The sequence below is a fragment of the Halichoerus grypus genome, chromosome 1, assembly GCF_964656455.1.
Source record: "Halichoerus grypus chromosome 1, mHalGry1.hap1.1, whole genome shotgun sequence".
NCBI lineage: Eukaryota > Metazoa > Chordata > Mammalia > Carnivora > Phocidae > Halichoerus > Halichoerus grypus.
This window is the reverse complement of record NC_135712.1, coordinates 140,231,505-140,247,721: the sequence shown is the minus strand read 5'-3', so window position 1 is coordinate 140,247,721 and position 16,217 is coordinate 140,231,505. Positions and strand designations below refer to the sequence as shown.

The 16,217-nt window shown below is 41.0% G+C and overlaps 1 protein-coding gene across 1 annotated transcript in view; it reads right to left on the bottom strand.

Moving 5' to 3' along the window:
* The window catches only part of CMC1 (C-X9-C motif containing 1), an 82,776-nt gene extending 69,973 nt beyond the window's left edge, over positions 1 to 12,803 (bottom strand). The window contains exon 1 of the mRNA XM_036093027.2: positions 12,578 to 12,803. Within this exon, the coding sequence (XP_035948920.1) occupies positions 12,578 to 12,596 (19 nt within the window). The 5' untranslated portion in view covers positions 12,597 to 12,803. The remainder of the gene's footprint in view (positions 1 to 12,577) is intronic.
* Positions 12,804 to 16,217: the final 3,414 nt, after the last annotated feature.

The window sequence follows — 16,217 nt, the reverse complement described above, 5'->3', positions numbered from 1 at the left end:
TAAAGTATACTTTCTATTCATTAAATTACAGAACGATTCTCTCAAAGTCAATGTGATGCATATATGTTATACATTTGTACAAGAACCTGCCAAAAAAAAAAAAAAAATCAAAATTTGAGAGTTTGCTACTATACAGTCACATGAATTTATACTGAGATAAAGAATCAGGATAACACCACCAGGGAAAATTTCCAAAGCTCTAACTTCTCAACATTCTATCATCACCTGAAAGTCAATTTTCACCTTTTCCACTGGCTGAATTTGTTAGCTCAGATTTTGCTTTGGGGCTCACGTGTTCTTGCAGGATGGCAGTAGTAGATGATAAGTCTACTGACAACAGCACCTGCTATGAATCCACAAAGATAACAGTGAAGCAAATCAGAACATTACAGAATCTTTCATTGGAAAGACGTGAGGCCGGAAGGGCAAGGTATGCCTTGTTTCAATAGTGAAAATGTTCTAATTTAACTAATTTGATTCTTAATTAGATAATGCCCCCCCCCTTTTTTTTTAACTTCCTAGTTAAATGTATTTGCTCTTGAAGGGTGCTACTCTTTAGTCTGGAGGAAAAACAAGAAAAATGCTTGCAGTAAGTTTGCAACAGTATTCTCATTAGCCACAGTTTCTATCTTTAGGTCTCTTCTTTACTAGCTAGCTACCAACAGCCTGGAAATGAAGGGCTCCAGGCAGATGGTATCAGGAACATAGAAAGACCAGTGTTCTCAATTGCTACATTTCCAGTAAGTGCTTCATTTCACACCAGGAAGCTAGGCAGCCTCCAGTTCTCCTCAACAGCACAAAAATAGGGATGCTCTTGATCAGATTTTCAGGTTCTTGCTGCTTGCTTGTGCTTTCTTGCTATGATAAAATGAGGAAGAGGGGGGTGGGTGGCAGAGATACTTAGGCTGGGAAAATTAAGACAGTGAAGATAGTGCTCCTTTCACATTCTTACCTTCAAGCCTTACTTGAACTGACAAAACCAGAAGAAAAAACATCAGTAGTAGGAGATATTCTGCACCCTTCCCCCCCACACAAAAAAAATTCCGGGCTGTCTCTGGCTATGAGGCCTTCAAGATAGGGCAATGAATGCCCCATAGTCTGTGTAACAGCCCTCCCAGGTAAAGTACTTTGATTCCATTTTGCAGATAAAGAAGTGGAGACCCACAGAGGTGAAATAACCCAAGTCTCTGATAAAGCGGCAATGCCAAGATCATGTAACCCAGGTCTCGAATCTTCTTCCATGACACACCACACACATGGGGGTGGTGGCTTATTTAAGGGGATTTCAGCAAACAAGGTTATATAAGCTTCTGAAGTTATGCAAAGTGTGAAATAACCCTTAGATAGTTAAGATTGTTTCAGAAGTATCAGAAGCACAGGCAAAATAAAAAACTCACTGTTCAGATTTTTTTCTTTATCAGAAAGTTAAATGGAATTCTGATTCTCTGATTTCTAGCATGGAGAAAATTATTTAAAAGAAAAAAAAAACACAAGAGAAGCCATTTGTCAGCTGGCTGAAAAAATACCTTCAAAGAAAGTAAACATCATGTATTAGGTCAACTGGCAACAATCTTAATTTTTTTATAAGCTCAAACTTCAACTAAATATGGAAAGCACGTCAGTGAGGTAGATGTGCCTATTTGTGCTTAGCTTCTGGGTCAAATACCATATCCCACACTAGTAGTCTTCATTTGAACTACTTTGTCCTATCAGCTTTCACTGTTAATAACCACCTAGTTCACACTAGATGTGCCCATTTCCCAAAAGCACCTATTTCTTGGACCTCAGATTCTGTAGATTGCTAGGTGTGAAAACTTCCTCTCCCACCCACATTACTTTAACCAAGATGAGGCCAAAAGGGGACAACAAATCTAAACGTATACCAAAGCAGGAAATCAACTTACACAAGAAGACATGCCAATTTAAGAAATGTGCTGCAATCTCCGTTGGTTTACTTTTTACTTTTTTTTTTTTTTTTTACTTTACTTGGTAAAACTTTGAGACTATCTTTTCCTACAAGCACAACTTCCCATTGATATATAACAGGAAATCAGCAGTGTTATGGGAGACAGAAACAGGTATTTGAGAAAGAAATAAGAGACAGCATGCCTAAGCCTTCTCAGCAATACAGACCTGATTTTTCTCTGATGTACATCTAGAACATGGTAGACTATCCTCAAATCTATGAATGTTTCTCAGTGCTTTTGGCCACTCTATTCCACCAGTTGTCCTTCATCTTACAATATTTCATAACATTTCTTCAAAAAATATGTGCCACTTTGTAATGGAGTGGGGGAATTATTTTTACACTGAGAGGTTATTCACTTATTTCAAAGAGTCAAACTTTGTTCACACCACTCACGTCTTTCTTCAGTCAGTGTGCGTTAACATGAAAACCAGTTCCATAATACAACTTTTCTGGGGGAGGGGCATTTCCCAGGATGATCATCTACCACCTTCACCAGATTGCCCCTGGCTAACCTTGGCTGAAATTCAAGTTCACCTCCTACACAAAAAATGTGCTAAAAATGAGGATATTGAGATGAATGGACCGTACTGGCTGAAGGCAAATCCTAAAGGAGTCTCAAAAATATTCTGAACAAATGCAATAATACTAGAAAAAGCATAAACGATTCCAAGGTAAGATCTGCTCCTATTCCTCCTGTGGCAACCCCACAAGGTTCTACCTTTAAAGATGCTGCTGATTATGCCATGTTCTCAGGGCTTATTTCCAGCTCCAAATCTACTCTGCCCATATTTTCAGGTGTCTATTGGCAATTTCCAAGTCCCACCAGCACCACGATTTCAACTTAAAAATTTCAACAATTTAAATCTTCATTCTGCCATCCTGGTGGTTATGTTATCCTCCTTACCTAAAATAATCAGCTTACATTTATACAGTACACAAAAGCAACCAATAAATATTTAAAGAAGGAAGGGAGATGCGGTAGAAGGAATTGTTTTACAAACATCACCACACACAAGATATTATAAAGTAGTGGGGGGGCTCAGAAAACTCAAAGCAATCTTGCAACATTACCCAGCAAGTAACTGTAAAGTCAAACTCCAGCTCAATCTTCTGCCCTTATTTACCATTTTCTACCTCTTATTTTCTTATCAAAGTCCACCGATTTAAAATCAAACACTTGTTCCATCCCCAAGTTCTCTCTGAAAGTGCTTTCTCGTCCTTTAAGCCCAAGATTTTGTGTACACCAATGCTATGGCTCTAACTGATTCTGGACTTAACACATCACATCACACCATCTGTGCAATCTTCTTCTCCTGATAGATCAGTGGTTGCCACGAACTGAATCTTTGTCCCCCTCCCCCACTCCACTTCATACTGAAGCTCTAAACCTTAATATGACTTTATTTGGAGAAGCAATTAAGTGTTAAAGGAGATCATATGGGTAGAGCCCTAATCTGACAGGTGGTCTTATAAGAAGAATCAGCAACCAAACTGGCCAGCACCTTGAGCTTGGACATTCCGGCCTCCAGAACTGGGAAAATAAATACCTGTTGTTTAAGCCACTCAGTCTATGGTATGCTGTTATGGCAGGCCAAAGAGACTAAGACAGATTTTGGTACCAGAAATTCTCAATTCTGGCTGCACCTAATAAGCACCTGAGAGGGCTTGATAAAATTATGATGTCTGGGCACCACCCAGACCAGTTAAATCAGAAATGCTGGGATAAACCCAGGCATTGGTATTTTTAAAAGCTCCTCAAATAATTCTAATATGTCGCTAAATCAAGGAATGCTGCATGAAACTTAAATTTAATGAGGTCTGAGACCATATCTAATTTATCTCTTAATTCCCTTTAACTGCTGGCACATGGTAAATACACACTCAAACAGTTTAATAAATGACCCATGATTAACAGTGTTTCAATATTTGATAATTATAGATATTCATTCTGTTAACAGATATTAGGCACCTACTACGTATCAGTCACCATGCTAGGGCTTGTCTACACAATGATGAGTAAAGCAAGCTAGTTCCTTATTCTGCCGCATAAACATTTGAAACTCAGTATTTTTTTTAAGATTTTATTTATTCATTTGAGACACAGAGAGAGAGAGAGAGAGCATGAGCAGAGGGAGAGGGAGAAGCAGGCCCCCTGCTGAGGCAGGAGCCCGATGTGGGGCTCCATCCCAGGACCCTGGGACCAGGACCTGAGCCTAAGGCAGACGCCCAACCATCTGAGACACCCAGGTGCCCCACTGAAATTTAGTATTTTAATTCTTCATGCTTAATTAACATATCCTTTGATCTGTAAGAACAAAAACAAAAACACAAAAAATTCCCAGTAACAGTTCGTCAGCAAAAACACAATGCAGGATATTAAATACCATGCCTAAAAAAATTTTCCCCTCAATCTCTTTACTTAAAAATGTTAAAATACAATTGGAGCTAGTGGGGGAGAAGGTTAATTTGGGCATCAGTGTTCTTATTTGGGCAGTTTTGTTTGATCCACTTATATCAAGTAAAAGGTAGTATTTTTTGACAACTATAAACTTAGGGAATTCTACACATATGCTATTAAAACCCTTATACAAAAATAAGGATATTCATCCAGCCAATGGAACATAAACTTCTGTGCTGAGTCAAGAATCCCTTGAGACCAACTGCAAGTATTTAAAAATCATAAAAGTTTAAGGCTTAAAGCAGCTTTCAGGGGCACCTGGGTGGCTCAGTCGGTTAAGCGGCTGCCTCTGGCTTAGGTCATGATCCCGGGGTCCTGGGATCGAGCCCCAAGTTGGGCTCCCTGCTCTGCAGGGGGCCTGCTTCTCCCTCTCTCTGCTGCTCTCCCTCTCTGTCAAATAAATAAAATCTTAAAAAAAAAAAAAAAAAAAAAAAAGCAGCTTTTACAGTTATCTGATAAACCTTACTCTCCCTACCCCTCATCCTCAAACCTGAGATTATGCCATTTAGAATTGGGCCTAAGGTTAATGGCAAAGTCTAAAACAAGAAGATATCATTACTAATTTCCCAATTCAATTGGGTGCTATTTCCATAACAGGACAGTGCTCTCCCCCCATTGGTGGGCAATCTCTTATCGTCTAGATGTAATTAACTGGTTTATCTTCTCTAATCATCTAGTCTCTGATAAACTTAAAGAGGTGAAATCATATGAGAAATATTTACTGTTTACTACACAGGTAAATAATCTCATTCTCCACACGATGCTTTTCTTCCTCTCTCAAATCATTGGACACATACAGACAAATCACATCTGTAAGTTTCACCTTATTTCTCAAGGAAAAAAACTCTAGGTCTAGAATGAAAAACTCTATACCCAGGTTATATGACATTTTGGTAGTTTTTAAAAATCTCAAATAATTTTAAAATTGTTTTTTGAAAGATTGTGGGGTGGTAACAATCAGGGAAAGCGTCCTATGTAAACGATTCTAAAGTGAGGTGTGAAAAATGAACAAGAATTAGATTTGGGGATAGGGAAGAGAGGGAAAATTCTAAAAAGAAAGAACAGCATGTCAAATGACCTAGAGGAAAAAAAAAACAACGCACAGTTTGGCAGATGTTAGGTATATCTTGGGCCAATGTCATTACCACAAGCCCATGATGTTCACACCTGGAGCCAGTACACACACCTGTGCGTATTTATGTATTTGTGCAAGTAGCCCTTCCTACCTGACCTACCACTATCCAAACTCTCACTACCTGAACAAAGGTTCCTAGAAGCTTCCGATAAATGATTTTTAGGACAAAGCTGGAATTCCCACCCCCCCTCCCCCCACAGCAGAATGCAGAAGCATTCACCCCTGCAACCTCTTCAGGACTGCCCCTGGCCACGGTAGCACATTCTAGCTTTCCTTCCTGCTGCCCCTCTCCCATCTCCTGCAGTGGGCAAGGACTGACAGAGGGCACAAAAGCCCAGTGCCCTTGCCTCCAGAGTGGGACAAGCCTGCACTTTGTGGTGCACCAGAGCTGATCAGGTTGAGACCAGCCTTCCCTGAAACCACATCCTTGCTCAGCTTCCTCCCCTTCCCTTTCCTGTTCCCCTCAGTCCCTCACAGGTTTTTCCCTAAGAGCATGCCATTCATAAACCTGCATGTGAAACATCCAATGGTCCTCAGACCTTGTTCTGTAATGTCATGCCCAAATAAAGGAACCAGGGTTTGTCAGAAGACGAATTCTATGGATGGGCCAGAACAGGTACAAGATGAACCAGAAACACCTTGTGTGAGAAAAAAAGGAAATGCTCCAAAAAAGGACGGGAACATATCACAAGGACCCAGAAGTTAGTTTGAAGGAACTCTCTCACTGGCTAAATCTGGGAAAATGTGAGCACCAAATTACATACAGTAACAAATTATAAACCAGTGGAAAAATAGGAATTCATGAGTGCACATCTATAATAAATCTATAAATAAATAAACAAGAAACAAAATAGTCTCTGGCTTATATCGAAATGTCAACAACCATCTAATAAATGTGGAGAGAATGCTGGAGGCAGAAAATCGTCATTCTGCAACCATAGTAGGAAAGACTGAATCAGGCAAAAATCATCAATGGATACCACATCAAAGGGGAATTTTTTGATGAGGAATGGGTATTTGCCTAGTCTTAAATGGTCTTCCCACAGATTACTAATTAATGGCGAGAGGAAAAACAAAGAAATGGGACAAAGCCCTTGTGATCAAAATTAATATCACCTATGAGAAACAAACATTATGTGCCTCCAGATATGATACCAAGAGAAAGATACATCACCACTTAGGCAGTATTCTGCTGAGAACAAATAACCCGGATCTGATGAAAAGTCAGATAAACAGAAAATGAAGGAAAGTTCTATTTGCCTAAAAATCTGCAGCATCTTCCCATTGTTCTCAGGATAAAATTCAAACTCCTTGACCTGGTTGACAAAACATTTCATGATTCATGATTCATAACTCCTATAACAAATATACTTCGAGTTTAGAAATATGTAAAATTTACAAGTTAAACAGATTTTTAGCTCTGAACTACAAATGTAATCTATGTCTGATACTATAGAGCTATAGAAGAATAAAATCAAAATTTTTCTAATCAGCTACATAACCTTTTATATATTAATTACACAGTGCTCAGAAAAGTCTTCAAATCTGTTTAGATGTCTAACTTAAAAACCTCCAGTGAATTGAGTTAAGTGCTAGTACCCCTAAAGCTAATCTACCTACATGCCCACAGGAACCACTAAAAGAATCCCTATCATTCAAATACTCAGAGAACTGCCATGAGGACACCCTCCCAAGACACACCTTCAACATCTACTCAAGGGATGTCGTGAAATTCCTGACTCCACTTTCCATCCCCTGAGCCCTCGCTGTCCCATCTTCCTCCCCTACTTAGATTTCTGGAAAACACCATTAGAGGGACACACACATTTGATTAAGGAAACCTCTCTGCTGCTAGCGCTCCATCACGCAAAAGTAGAGAACAAATGCACACTAATGGATGAGGAAAGGGGAGCTAGCCACCCTGCTAAAAGAGGGAATGGTACAAGAAAAAAAAAGGAAAAAAGGAATCTCTTTTGGTTATTACAGAAAGTAATCAAAATTATCAGGCCCAGGTTTCTGTAAGTTGTCTTCTGGGAATATAATCAGGTTGGAAAATTCTCTGGAGTCTGGAAATAGCAAAGGAATAACTGGGTGTTCTTTCAGTACAGCCCTGGGCTTGACTTTCCATTACCAGGCCCTTTTATAACTTGTTACAGGAGGAGGTTAATGTCTAGAACTTTGTTGAATAAAGACAGACATAATTTCTGACCAGTGGAAAAGATAACCCCAAAGATTACAGTATATGGTCCTGTTGTAAACTAACCATATTTCTTTTATCTAAGCAAGTAATCTATGAAACTGTCTATGCATCTAGTTTCTCAAATGCTTTTGGACTGTTTTACATTTTACTGCTTCCCTAATTAATGAGTTGAAGAAAATCTTCAACACATGTTCATTTTGTATTTGCATGAGTAATAATTTTACCTTTTTGAAAATTCTACTTTAACAAGCACCACTTTTAAAATTGTTCCTATAGGTGATCATGTGTTATGCATTCAAAATACACAACCATTTAAATTTGCAATCACTTAAGTCTGACTAGATCCTTAAAATATACAATACTTGTAGAAGGGGTTCTAAATTGGCAAATATAAATTGGACTAGACTATGCTTAAGTTCTATTATACAAGAATGTGCTATACTGTATATTTCTGAACCATTATTATGCCATCAAAGGTCCCATTCATGGCTAAAAATGTAGGGATAATTTTCTCTGGAAATAGGAAGATTAGACTGATAAGAAAACAAAGCTGAAGAATAAGTCAATAAAAGTGGAAGAGTTCAGAACAGTGGTTCCTCCTCTACTCTATTTGCATATTAGAACTGTCTATGGACTATTTAAAATGTCAGAGGCTTAGTGAATTAAATCTGAATATCCGGGAGAACAACCCACATACGAGTAGTTTTTACAAATATTACTCTCTTTCCACAGCCACTTTTCTTGGGTGTTGTGGACTCCCTCCAGCTTTTCTCTCTGCATTCAAATAGTAAGCGAAAATAATGAACATAATTACAGCTGAAAAATGTACAGAGTGCCCTTATTACCTCTACATTAACAAAAAGAAAAATAGTTTCAATAAAACTACATAGAAAAGTATATAACCTGCATTTCAATGCTGAGTTCAGAGTTTCTTGAGAAAAATGGACCCTACAAAGTTAGTTAGATCAAACTTGCATAAAGATCTTTAAAAATCTAACATAAACCAGTGAAGGCAACCTACTGAATGGGAGAAGATATTTGCAAATGACACATCTGATAAGGGTTTAATATCCAAAGTATATAAAGAACTCATACAACTCAACACCAAAAAACCAAATAATCCAATTAAAAAAATAGGCAGAAGACATGAATAGACATTTTTCCAAAGACATCCAAATGGCCAACAGACACGTGAAAAGATGCTCAACATCACTCATCATCAGGGAAATGCAAACAAAACTACAATAAGACATCACCTCATACCTGTCAAAATGGCTAAAATCAAAACACATGAAACAAGTGTTGGAGAGGATGTGGAGAAAAAGGAACCCTCATGCACTGTTGGTGGGAATGCAAACTGGTGCAGCCACTGTAGAAAACAGTACAGAGATTCCTCCAAAACTTAAGAATAGAATTACCCTACAATCCAGCAATCACACTACGAGGTATTTACCCAAAAAATTCAAAAAACACTAATTCAAAGGGATACATGCACCCCTATGTTTCCAGCAGCATTATTTACAATAGCCAAATTATGGAAGCAGCCCAACTGTCCATCAATAGATGAATGGATAAAGAAGATGTGGTATATACATACACAATGGAATATTATTCAACCATAAAAAAGAATGAAATCTTGCCATTTGGGACGACATGGATGGAGCTAGAGAGTATAATGGTAAGCAAAATAAGTCAGTCAGAGAAAGACAAATACCATATGATTTCACTCATGTGGAATTTAGGAAACAAAACAAGCAAAAAAGAAAAAAAAGAGAGAAACAGACAAATGAAGAAACAGACTCAACTACAGAGAACAAACATACGGTTACCAGAGGTAGGTGGAGGAATGGATGAAACAGGTGATAGGGATTAAAGAGTACACTTATCCTGATGAGCACTGGGTAATGCACAGAATTGCTGAATCACTATAGTGTACACCTGGAACTAATATAACACTGTGTCAACTATACTGGAATTAAAATTAAAAACTTAATAAAAGATTTTTAAAAATCTAACATAAACCAGTGGAAAAGAGACTTTGCTATATAAACCTCATTTGATGTAACTACTAGTATGGGCATATACCACTGTATAAAAAGCAAGAGAAATATCAAAATGTGAACCTATGCTTCAACTCAGGAACCAAACAAAAATGAAGTTAAAAAAACACAAAACTGGCTTTAATATTTTTATTCCGGAATTTAAACAGATAAGAAAAATTTAAAACTTCCAACTTGCTGACTCCACTTTCTTCCTTCCCATTCAATCTTGCTTCCATCCCTGCTTTTATCAAGTTTCCAATGATCATACTGTTAGATTTGACCATCACGAGCCACCCAGTTGGTAAAAAACCTACTAATTATCCTTAATGCCTCCCTTTCCCTCACCACCTTTATTCAATGCAACAGCAGCTCAACTGCTCCTCCAAAACATCAACCGAATAAGCTTTATATTCTTTTCCAGCTTTTCTAATACCATTCCAGGCTAAGATACTAACATATTTGGCCTGGACTACTGCCACCATCTCTTAACCTGTCTCCCTGCTTCCACTCAGGACCCCTCCATAGTGCGTGCTACCACTGCAGTCAGGGTAGTAAAGACATAATTTATGTCACTGCCCTCTTTAGAAGCCTCCAAATGCTTTCTTATCAGAGCCTTCAAGGCCCTGCAGCATCAAGCGCCTGCCTACTTTCCCAACATCTTCCCTTACGGAGCTCCACCACTCTGACCTTCATTCCAGGCAAAGGTTTAAGCATTTGCTACTTCGGACTGCCTGGCATACTTTTTCCCTACCTCTTCATATTGCTACTTCATCTTGTCCTTCAGATTTCCAATTCAAACAACACTTCCTCATAGAGCTCTTCACTGGTCACTCGGAGGTAGTCCTCTCTTCACCACCTACTGTCATGTTTATCATAATCCGGCAAAATGTATATGGGGGCATAGGGGTGGGCTGTCTTCTTTCTTCTAACACTGTATGCTTGTGACATGTAACGGGCATGTATTTGTTTAATCAATAAATACTCCAACAGAGGCATGGTCTGTAACACTGGCCTGGAAATGAATTATGGAGTTCTATTCCAGCCTTGACTCTACCAGCAATTAGCTGGGTAGCCTTGGGCATACCACAAGATTTGAGTGGGTTAAGAGTAACTCGACAGTAAAAAAGTAAATGGGGCACCTGGGTGGCTCAGTCAGTTGAGCGCCTGCTGACCAGCTCAGGTCATGATCCCAGGGTCCTGGGATCAAGCCCCACGTCCAGCTCCCTGCTCAGCTGGGAGCCTGCTTCTCTCTCTTCCTCTGCTGCTCCCCCTGCTTGTGCTCTCGGGCTCTCTGTCAAATAAATAAATAAAATCTTTAAAAAAAAAAAAAAGTGGAGACGGCAAGTATGATTTTTTTCTAAATTTTCTCGTGGATCTAAATTCAAGAATATAGACATTTGAAAGTCTTTGACCTCTCTCTGTGTCCGTTTCCTCATTTGTATGAGACTGCTTTGAATATCCCTTTCAGCTCAAAATACTAGAACTATGGGGCACCTGGGTGGCTCAGTCGCTTGAGTTTCCAACTCTTGATCTCAGCTCAAGTCTCCATCTCAGGTTGTGAGTTCAAGCCCCACTATGGGCTCCACGCTGGGTGTGGCGCTATTGTAATGGGCCTTAATCCACTTTCTAATTTTCCTTACCCACCCCTTATTTACACCCTGCGACCAAACATCACACAGTGCACTTTACTGCCCATACACTTCCTCATTCTGCCGCCTCTTCTCCAACTCCAACCACTGGAAATTATCCTTTAAAGCCCAGATCAATTGTTAACTGCCTCATAAAGTCTAATCCAACCACCTGGCCCAATATTGGTATGATTATTAGGTGTTCCAGAAATTATTTTATGCTTTAGAGTAGTCCCTGATCCTCTCTCCACCTGTTTCCTAATCCGTAAGAGGGAGATAATACTATCTACCACACCACACACTATTGTTGGACAACTGAGAATACTTCGCTTGATAATAAAGCGTTCAATAAATAGTATTACTTGTTGGCTACCTACACTTTCCGCTCTCCTTGAGGGCCACCAAAGTGACTTTTCCATTTCTGAATCTCCAAAGGTTTGAAGCCATTACTACTCCTCCCAATGCCTCAAGTTTCCATATTCATAAAATGAAGGGAGTGGACTAGACCAATCACCATTCCCTTCAAAAATGAAGTTCCCTATATTTACATGAATACCCTATAAAGATACCTCAGGTGAGCTTCCGTAACATAAATACCTTAAAGCAAGGACACCGCCGGTGAGCTTCTGTAAGGACAGGAATTCGAGGGAAACTGAAACTACCGCTGCAAATGCAAGTGGGGTGGAAACACTAAAGTTAAAATAACGTTGATCAAAACCTTGGGGATCCTTTCTCAAGAAACGGACTCTTGCCACAATGATGGGTCTTTTGGATTACCGCTTTTAAGTTAGATTACAGATACTTAAAGGAATCAGTGCCCCAGAGGGGCGAAAAAGATGAAGAGACCAGTCGCGTTAAGAAGGAAATGTGTGTAAGCCACAAATGGACGAGAGCTTATACAGCAAAGCCAAGCCTTTCACCTAACCCGAACCCCAAGGAGCGGGAAGAAGACCGAAGACTGCAGGGAAGAAGTTGGGGCTGCCAGAAACCCTAAGGCGGCAGGCCGGCCGGGCGTGAGCGGACGTCTGCGAAAGCGGTGCAACCTCAGCGCTCGGCCCCCTTCCCAGGCCGGCCCCCAACCGCAGAGCCGCGGTTAGGGAGCCGGCCCGTGACTCCTCAGCAACCCCCGCGTCCCGCCCCCGTACCTGCGGGGTCGAGCGCCATCTCGGCGGGCGGAGGAAAGCAGCTCCCGGCCGCTCCCGGGCGGGGGGGGAAGGGAGGGGAGGAGCCTGGGCTGGGCGGCACGTGCGGCCGCCCGGAGCTTCCCGCGGTAGGAAGAGGCGGTGGAGGAGGAGCGCAGTGCCCTCCGCAAAGCGCGGCAGGCCTCTTTCCTTCCTTCTTATTTCCCTACTCGCTACTTCCGCCGCCCATTGCGCCTGCGCTCTCCTGACCCCTCCCCGAAGCCTGTAACTGAAGGGGAACGGACATCTCCCAGGGAATGACCGGGAAGGGGGCGTGACCTCGCGTGCCTTGGAGGCGGGACTGTTTCAGACGCGCGCAGCCTGGCTTGGGAAGAACCGTGAGCACCTGCTTGCAAACTCGGGTCTGCGGAGACCAGAGCGGAAGCTGTGGGCCTTTGGGAGTGCGCCTCACGTGGCGACTAGGTTCACGGCCAAGCCCCTCCCTCCACGTCCGCCTTTGGAGAACGGAATGAATCATCCTGTTCCTTTATTTTTTCTTCGTTAACGTTCATTCATTCATAAATGTCTATTTTATGCCTGTCAGGTTCCAGCCACGGGTTCTAAATACGAGGGGCAAATAATTGAATAAAAATAAGGTCCCTATCCTCCAGTAATATCGTGTTGGCAGGAGAGTCAGATAAAAGCAACACGCTGTTAAATGTGATAAACTCCACACATGCGAGATATGCACAGCTTGTTCTACTATAGAGGTGGTATAGTTTGTGCAGTATCATTATTTCTCCCACAAATCAGCAGCCTGTGGCTCCCCTGGAGGAGAAATAAAAAATTGGGCGCTAGCAAATATTATTCTTAGGGGCCTAAGGCACAGCCTGATTTGGGTGATGTTACAAATCCCGACTCTGTCAATTAAAGCTGTATATTTTTGAGAAAAATGAAGGAAGGTGATAGCTATACTCCTGAAGAACCCCAACTGCCCTCTTCTCGTTAAAGGAAACTTTCTGGTGGCAGTTATGCTCATTTCCACTCACCAACCAGCCTTCAGAAATGCTTCCTTGTCACATCCACGTTTTGCTAGTTGGAGACTCCAAAGGGTGAAGTGCGGCCGGGACAGATGGGACAGATGTTAGAAAAACAAGGAGCAGCTGCTTCTTCCCTGGGAGGGATTTAGAGCTTTCAAAATGATCCCCTCCCCACCTACCTGCAGTCCCTCCTCCCCTGCTGCTGCTTCAGCCTGGTCAGTTGGCAGAAAAAGCAGCCGCAGTTGAGCAGGGCTGGGAAAGTGGGTCTCTGCTCAGCAGGTCTTCCGTTTAAGGGCCTATTTGGGCATAACGGCCCTTATTACAGCTGTAGGTTGAGATGCCAAGGTGAAGAATTAATGTTTCACTCAGCCAGGCAGGAAAGCAGGTCGGTTTTCTCGTGTGTTTTATAAATGTGTTTTGAAACATACCAGATTCATTCTGGTGCCCCTTTTCTTTTTCTGGAGGTGGAGTATTTCGTTTAGAAAATAAATCTTTTTAAGGAGATGAGATGGGGTATAAAAACACAAGCCAGACACTCACACTTAGGTAATTAAACTAAATCTTCCTATATGCAAAAGGGCATCACCTGGAGCTTTAGTCAGAGACCTAAGTACCTCTACCTGAATCCTGCATCACAACCTATTGGCTTTATGACTTGAATAAATTCCAACGTTTCTCTAGACTTTAGTTTCTAATTTGTAAAATCATTGTGAGGAATAAATGTGGTATCATTTAACACTGTTTCAGCCATTGAAAAACCACTTCTACAGTTTTTGCCATAACTGAGTATCACTTGAACCGTTATTATTTAAGATTTTTTATCTAAATCAACTCAAAGAAAAACTTACATGGGCACTATCCACATTAGCCTTACCCTACCTTATCCCATAAAATGGACTGCTGGACATATCACACTATGAGAAGCACTAGCAGCACCTCAGTACCTGGTACATAACAGTGTACCCCTCTCCTGTCTCATGCTAAATAAGATCATTTGGGGGCACAGTCTTTATAATATACCTGGGAAAGATAAGTTATTTATTAAAAGTTAAATCATAGAAATGTAATTGGTACTTCAAAACAGAAGAAATTTCCTAAGATATCACATTATTAATGGGCAATTCTTTGAGCCATAATTGCAATGGGAACAAAAAGAGGAGGAGAGCACATTGTCCCAGAAATGAAGAAATCTGTATTATCCAAGCATGACCTCTAGGGCTTTGACAATATCTGGTACATAATGGCTGAATGCCGGCGTGGGTGGTTAGGAAGGACTTCAAAGATGAGGCAGAAATTATGGTTGGCAGTGAAAGATGGGTAGCACGTGTCAGCAGAGAAGAATGCATGTCACACTAGGAGAAAAGTAAACAAAAGTGTCCGGGAGGGGCGCCTGGGTGGCTCAGTCGGTTAAGCATCTGCCTTGGGCTCAGGTCACAATCCCAGGGCCTTGGGATCCAGTCCCGTGTTGGGTTCTCTGCTCAGTGGAGAGTCTGCTTCTCCCTCTCCCTCTGCCTCCTTCCACTGCTTGTGCTCTGTCTCTGTCTCTCTCAAATAAATAAATAAAATCCTTAAAAATACAAGTGTCTGGGATTTGAGGTGTTCTTGAAGGACAAATGAGGCATGGAAAAGATAGAAGGTAAGGAATAAAAACATATATGCAAAAGCTAGGGGTAGGAAGCAGGGCTGTGTGGCAGGCATGGTGGAGGGCAATGCCTGAAACCATTCGTCTGAGGATTTGGGAAGCTAGGATGGTTAAAAATGAGACTGAAAATGTTAGAAGAGGTCAGATTCCCAAAGCCTTAAACATTAGGCTGAGGAGTGTTTGAATTTGTTGCTATAAGCAGTCAGGGGCTATTGAAGGTTAACAAGTAGAAAAACGGCCTTGTGGTCAAAGTGGTGTCTTAAAGATTTTGTGTAGGCTAGATACAGGCGGTGAGGAGGAGGCAGGGGTTAAGCAGAAGGGTAAGGGGCTATTGCAGTTCAGGCAGGATGCGAAAAGAGCCTGAATTAGTATATGTGGCAATGTAAAACAAAGGACGGATGTGAATGTACCTGGAAAGGAAGAATCCATTCTTCATAACCGACTTAGGAGACTAGAACAAGGAGTCAAGAAGGTTTTCTAGGTGATTCCTTTCCTTGGCAAATGTACACAGACAAATGAGAAAATCATGGCAATGCACCCATTCATGCCTCAAATGATCTGCCATTGATCCTCATTACTGGGGAGCAACACTGAAACAGAGGAACCAACTAGGAGAAAATTGTAGTGACCCAAGGGAGCAAGGACAGTAGCTGATCTGTGGCAGAGCATGCAAAAGCAAAGAGAAGTGAACTGCTTAGTATGTAGACTAGACGTGAATGCACACACACATATACATATCTTAATTTAATATCTAAGGAATTTGCAAGTACACATAAATATCTTAATTGTTTATTGCATCAATTCTGACTAGATCTAGCATACCTTTTTGCTCTATGTTGATATCCAGTTAGTTATTTTTAAAGGTCAAGATAGCCCCTGCTTACTTCCAACTCTGCCCAACGTCAGAATTGAAGACTTTTCACCGATAGTTCTGCTCTGTCCTGTCTTTGAGCCAATGAGAATTGCATTTGGAAGAATACTA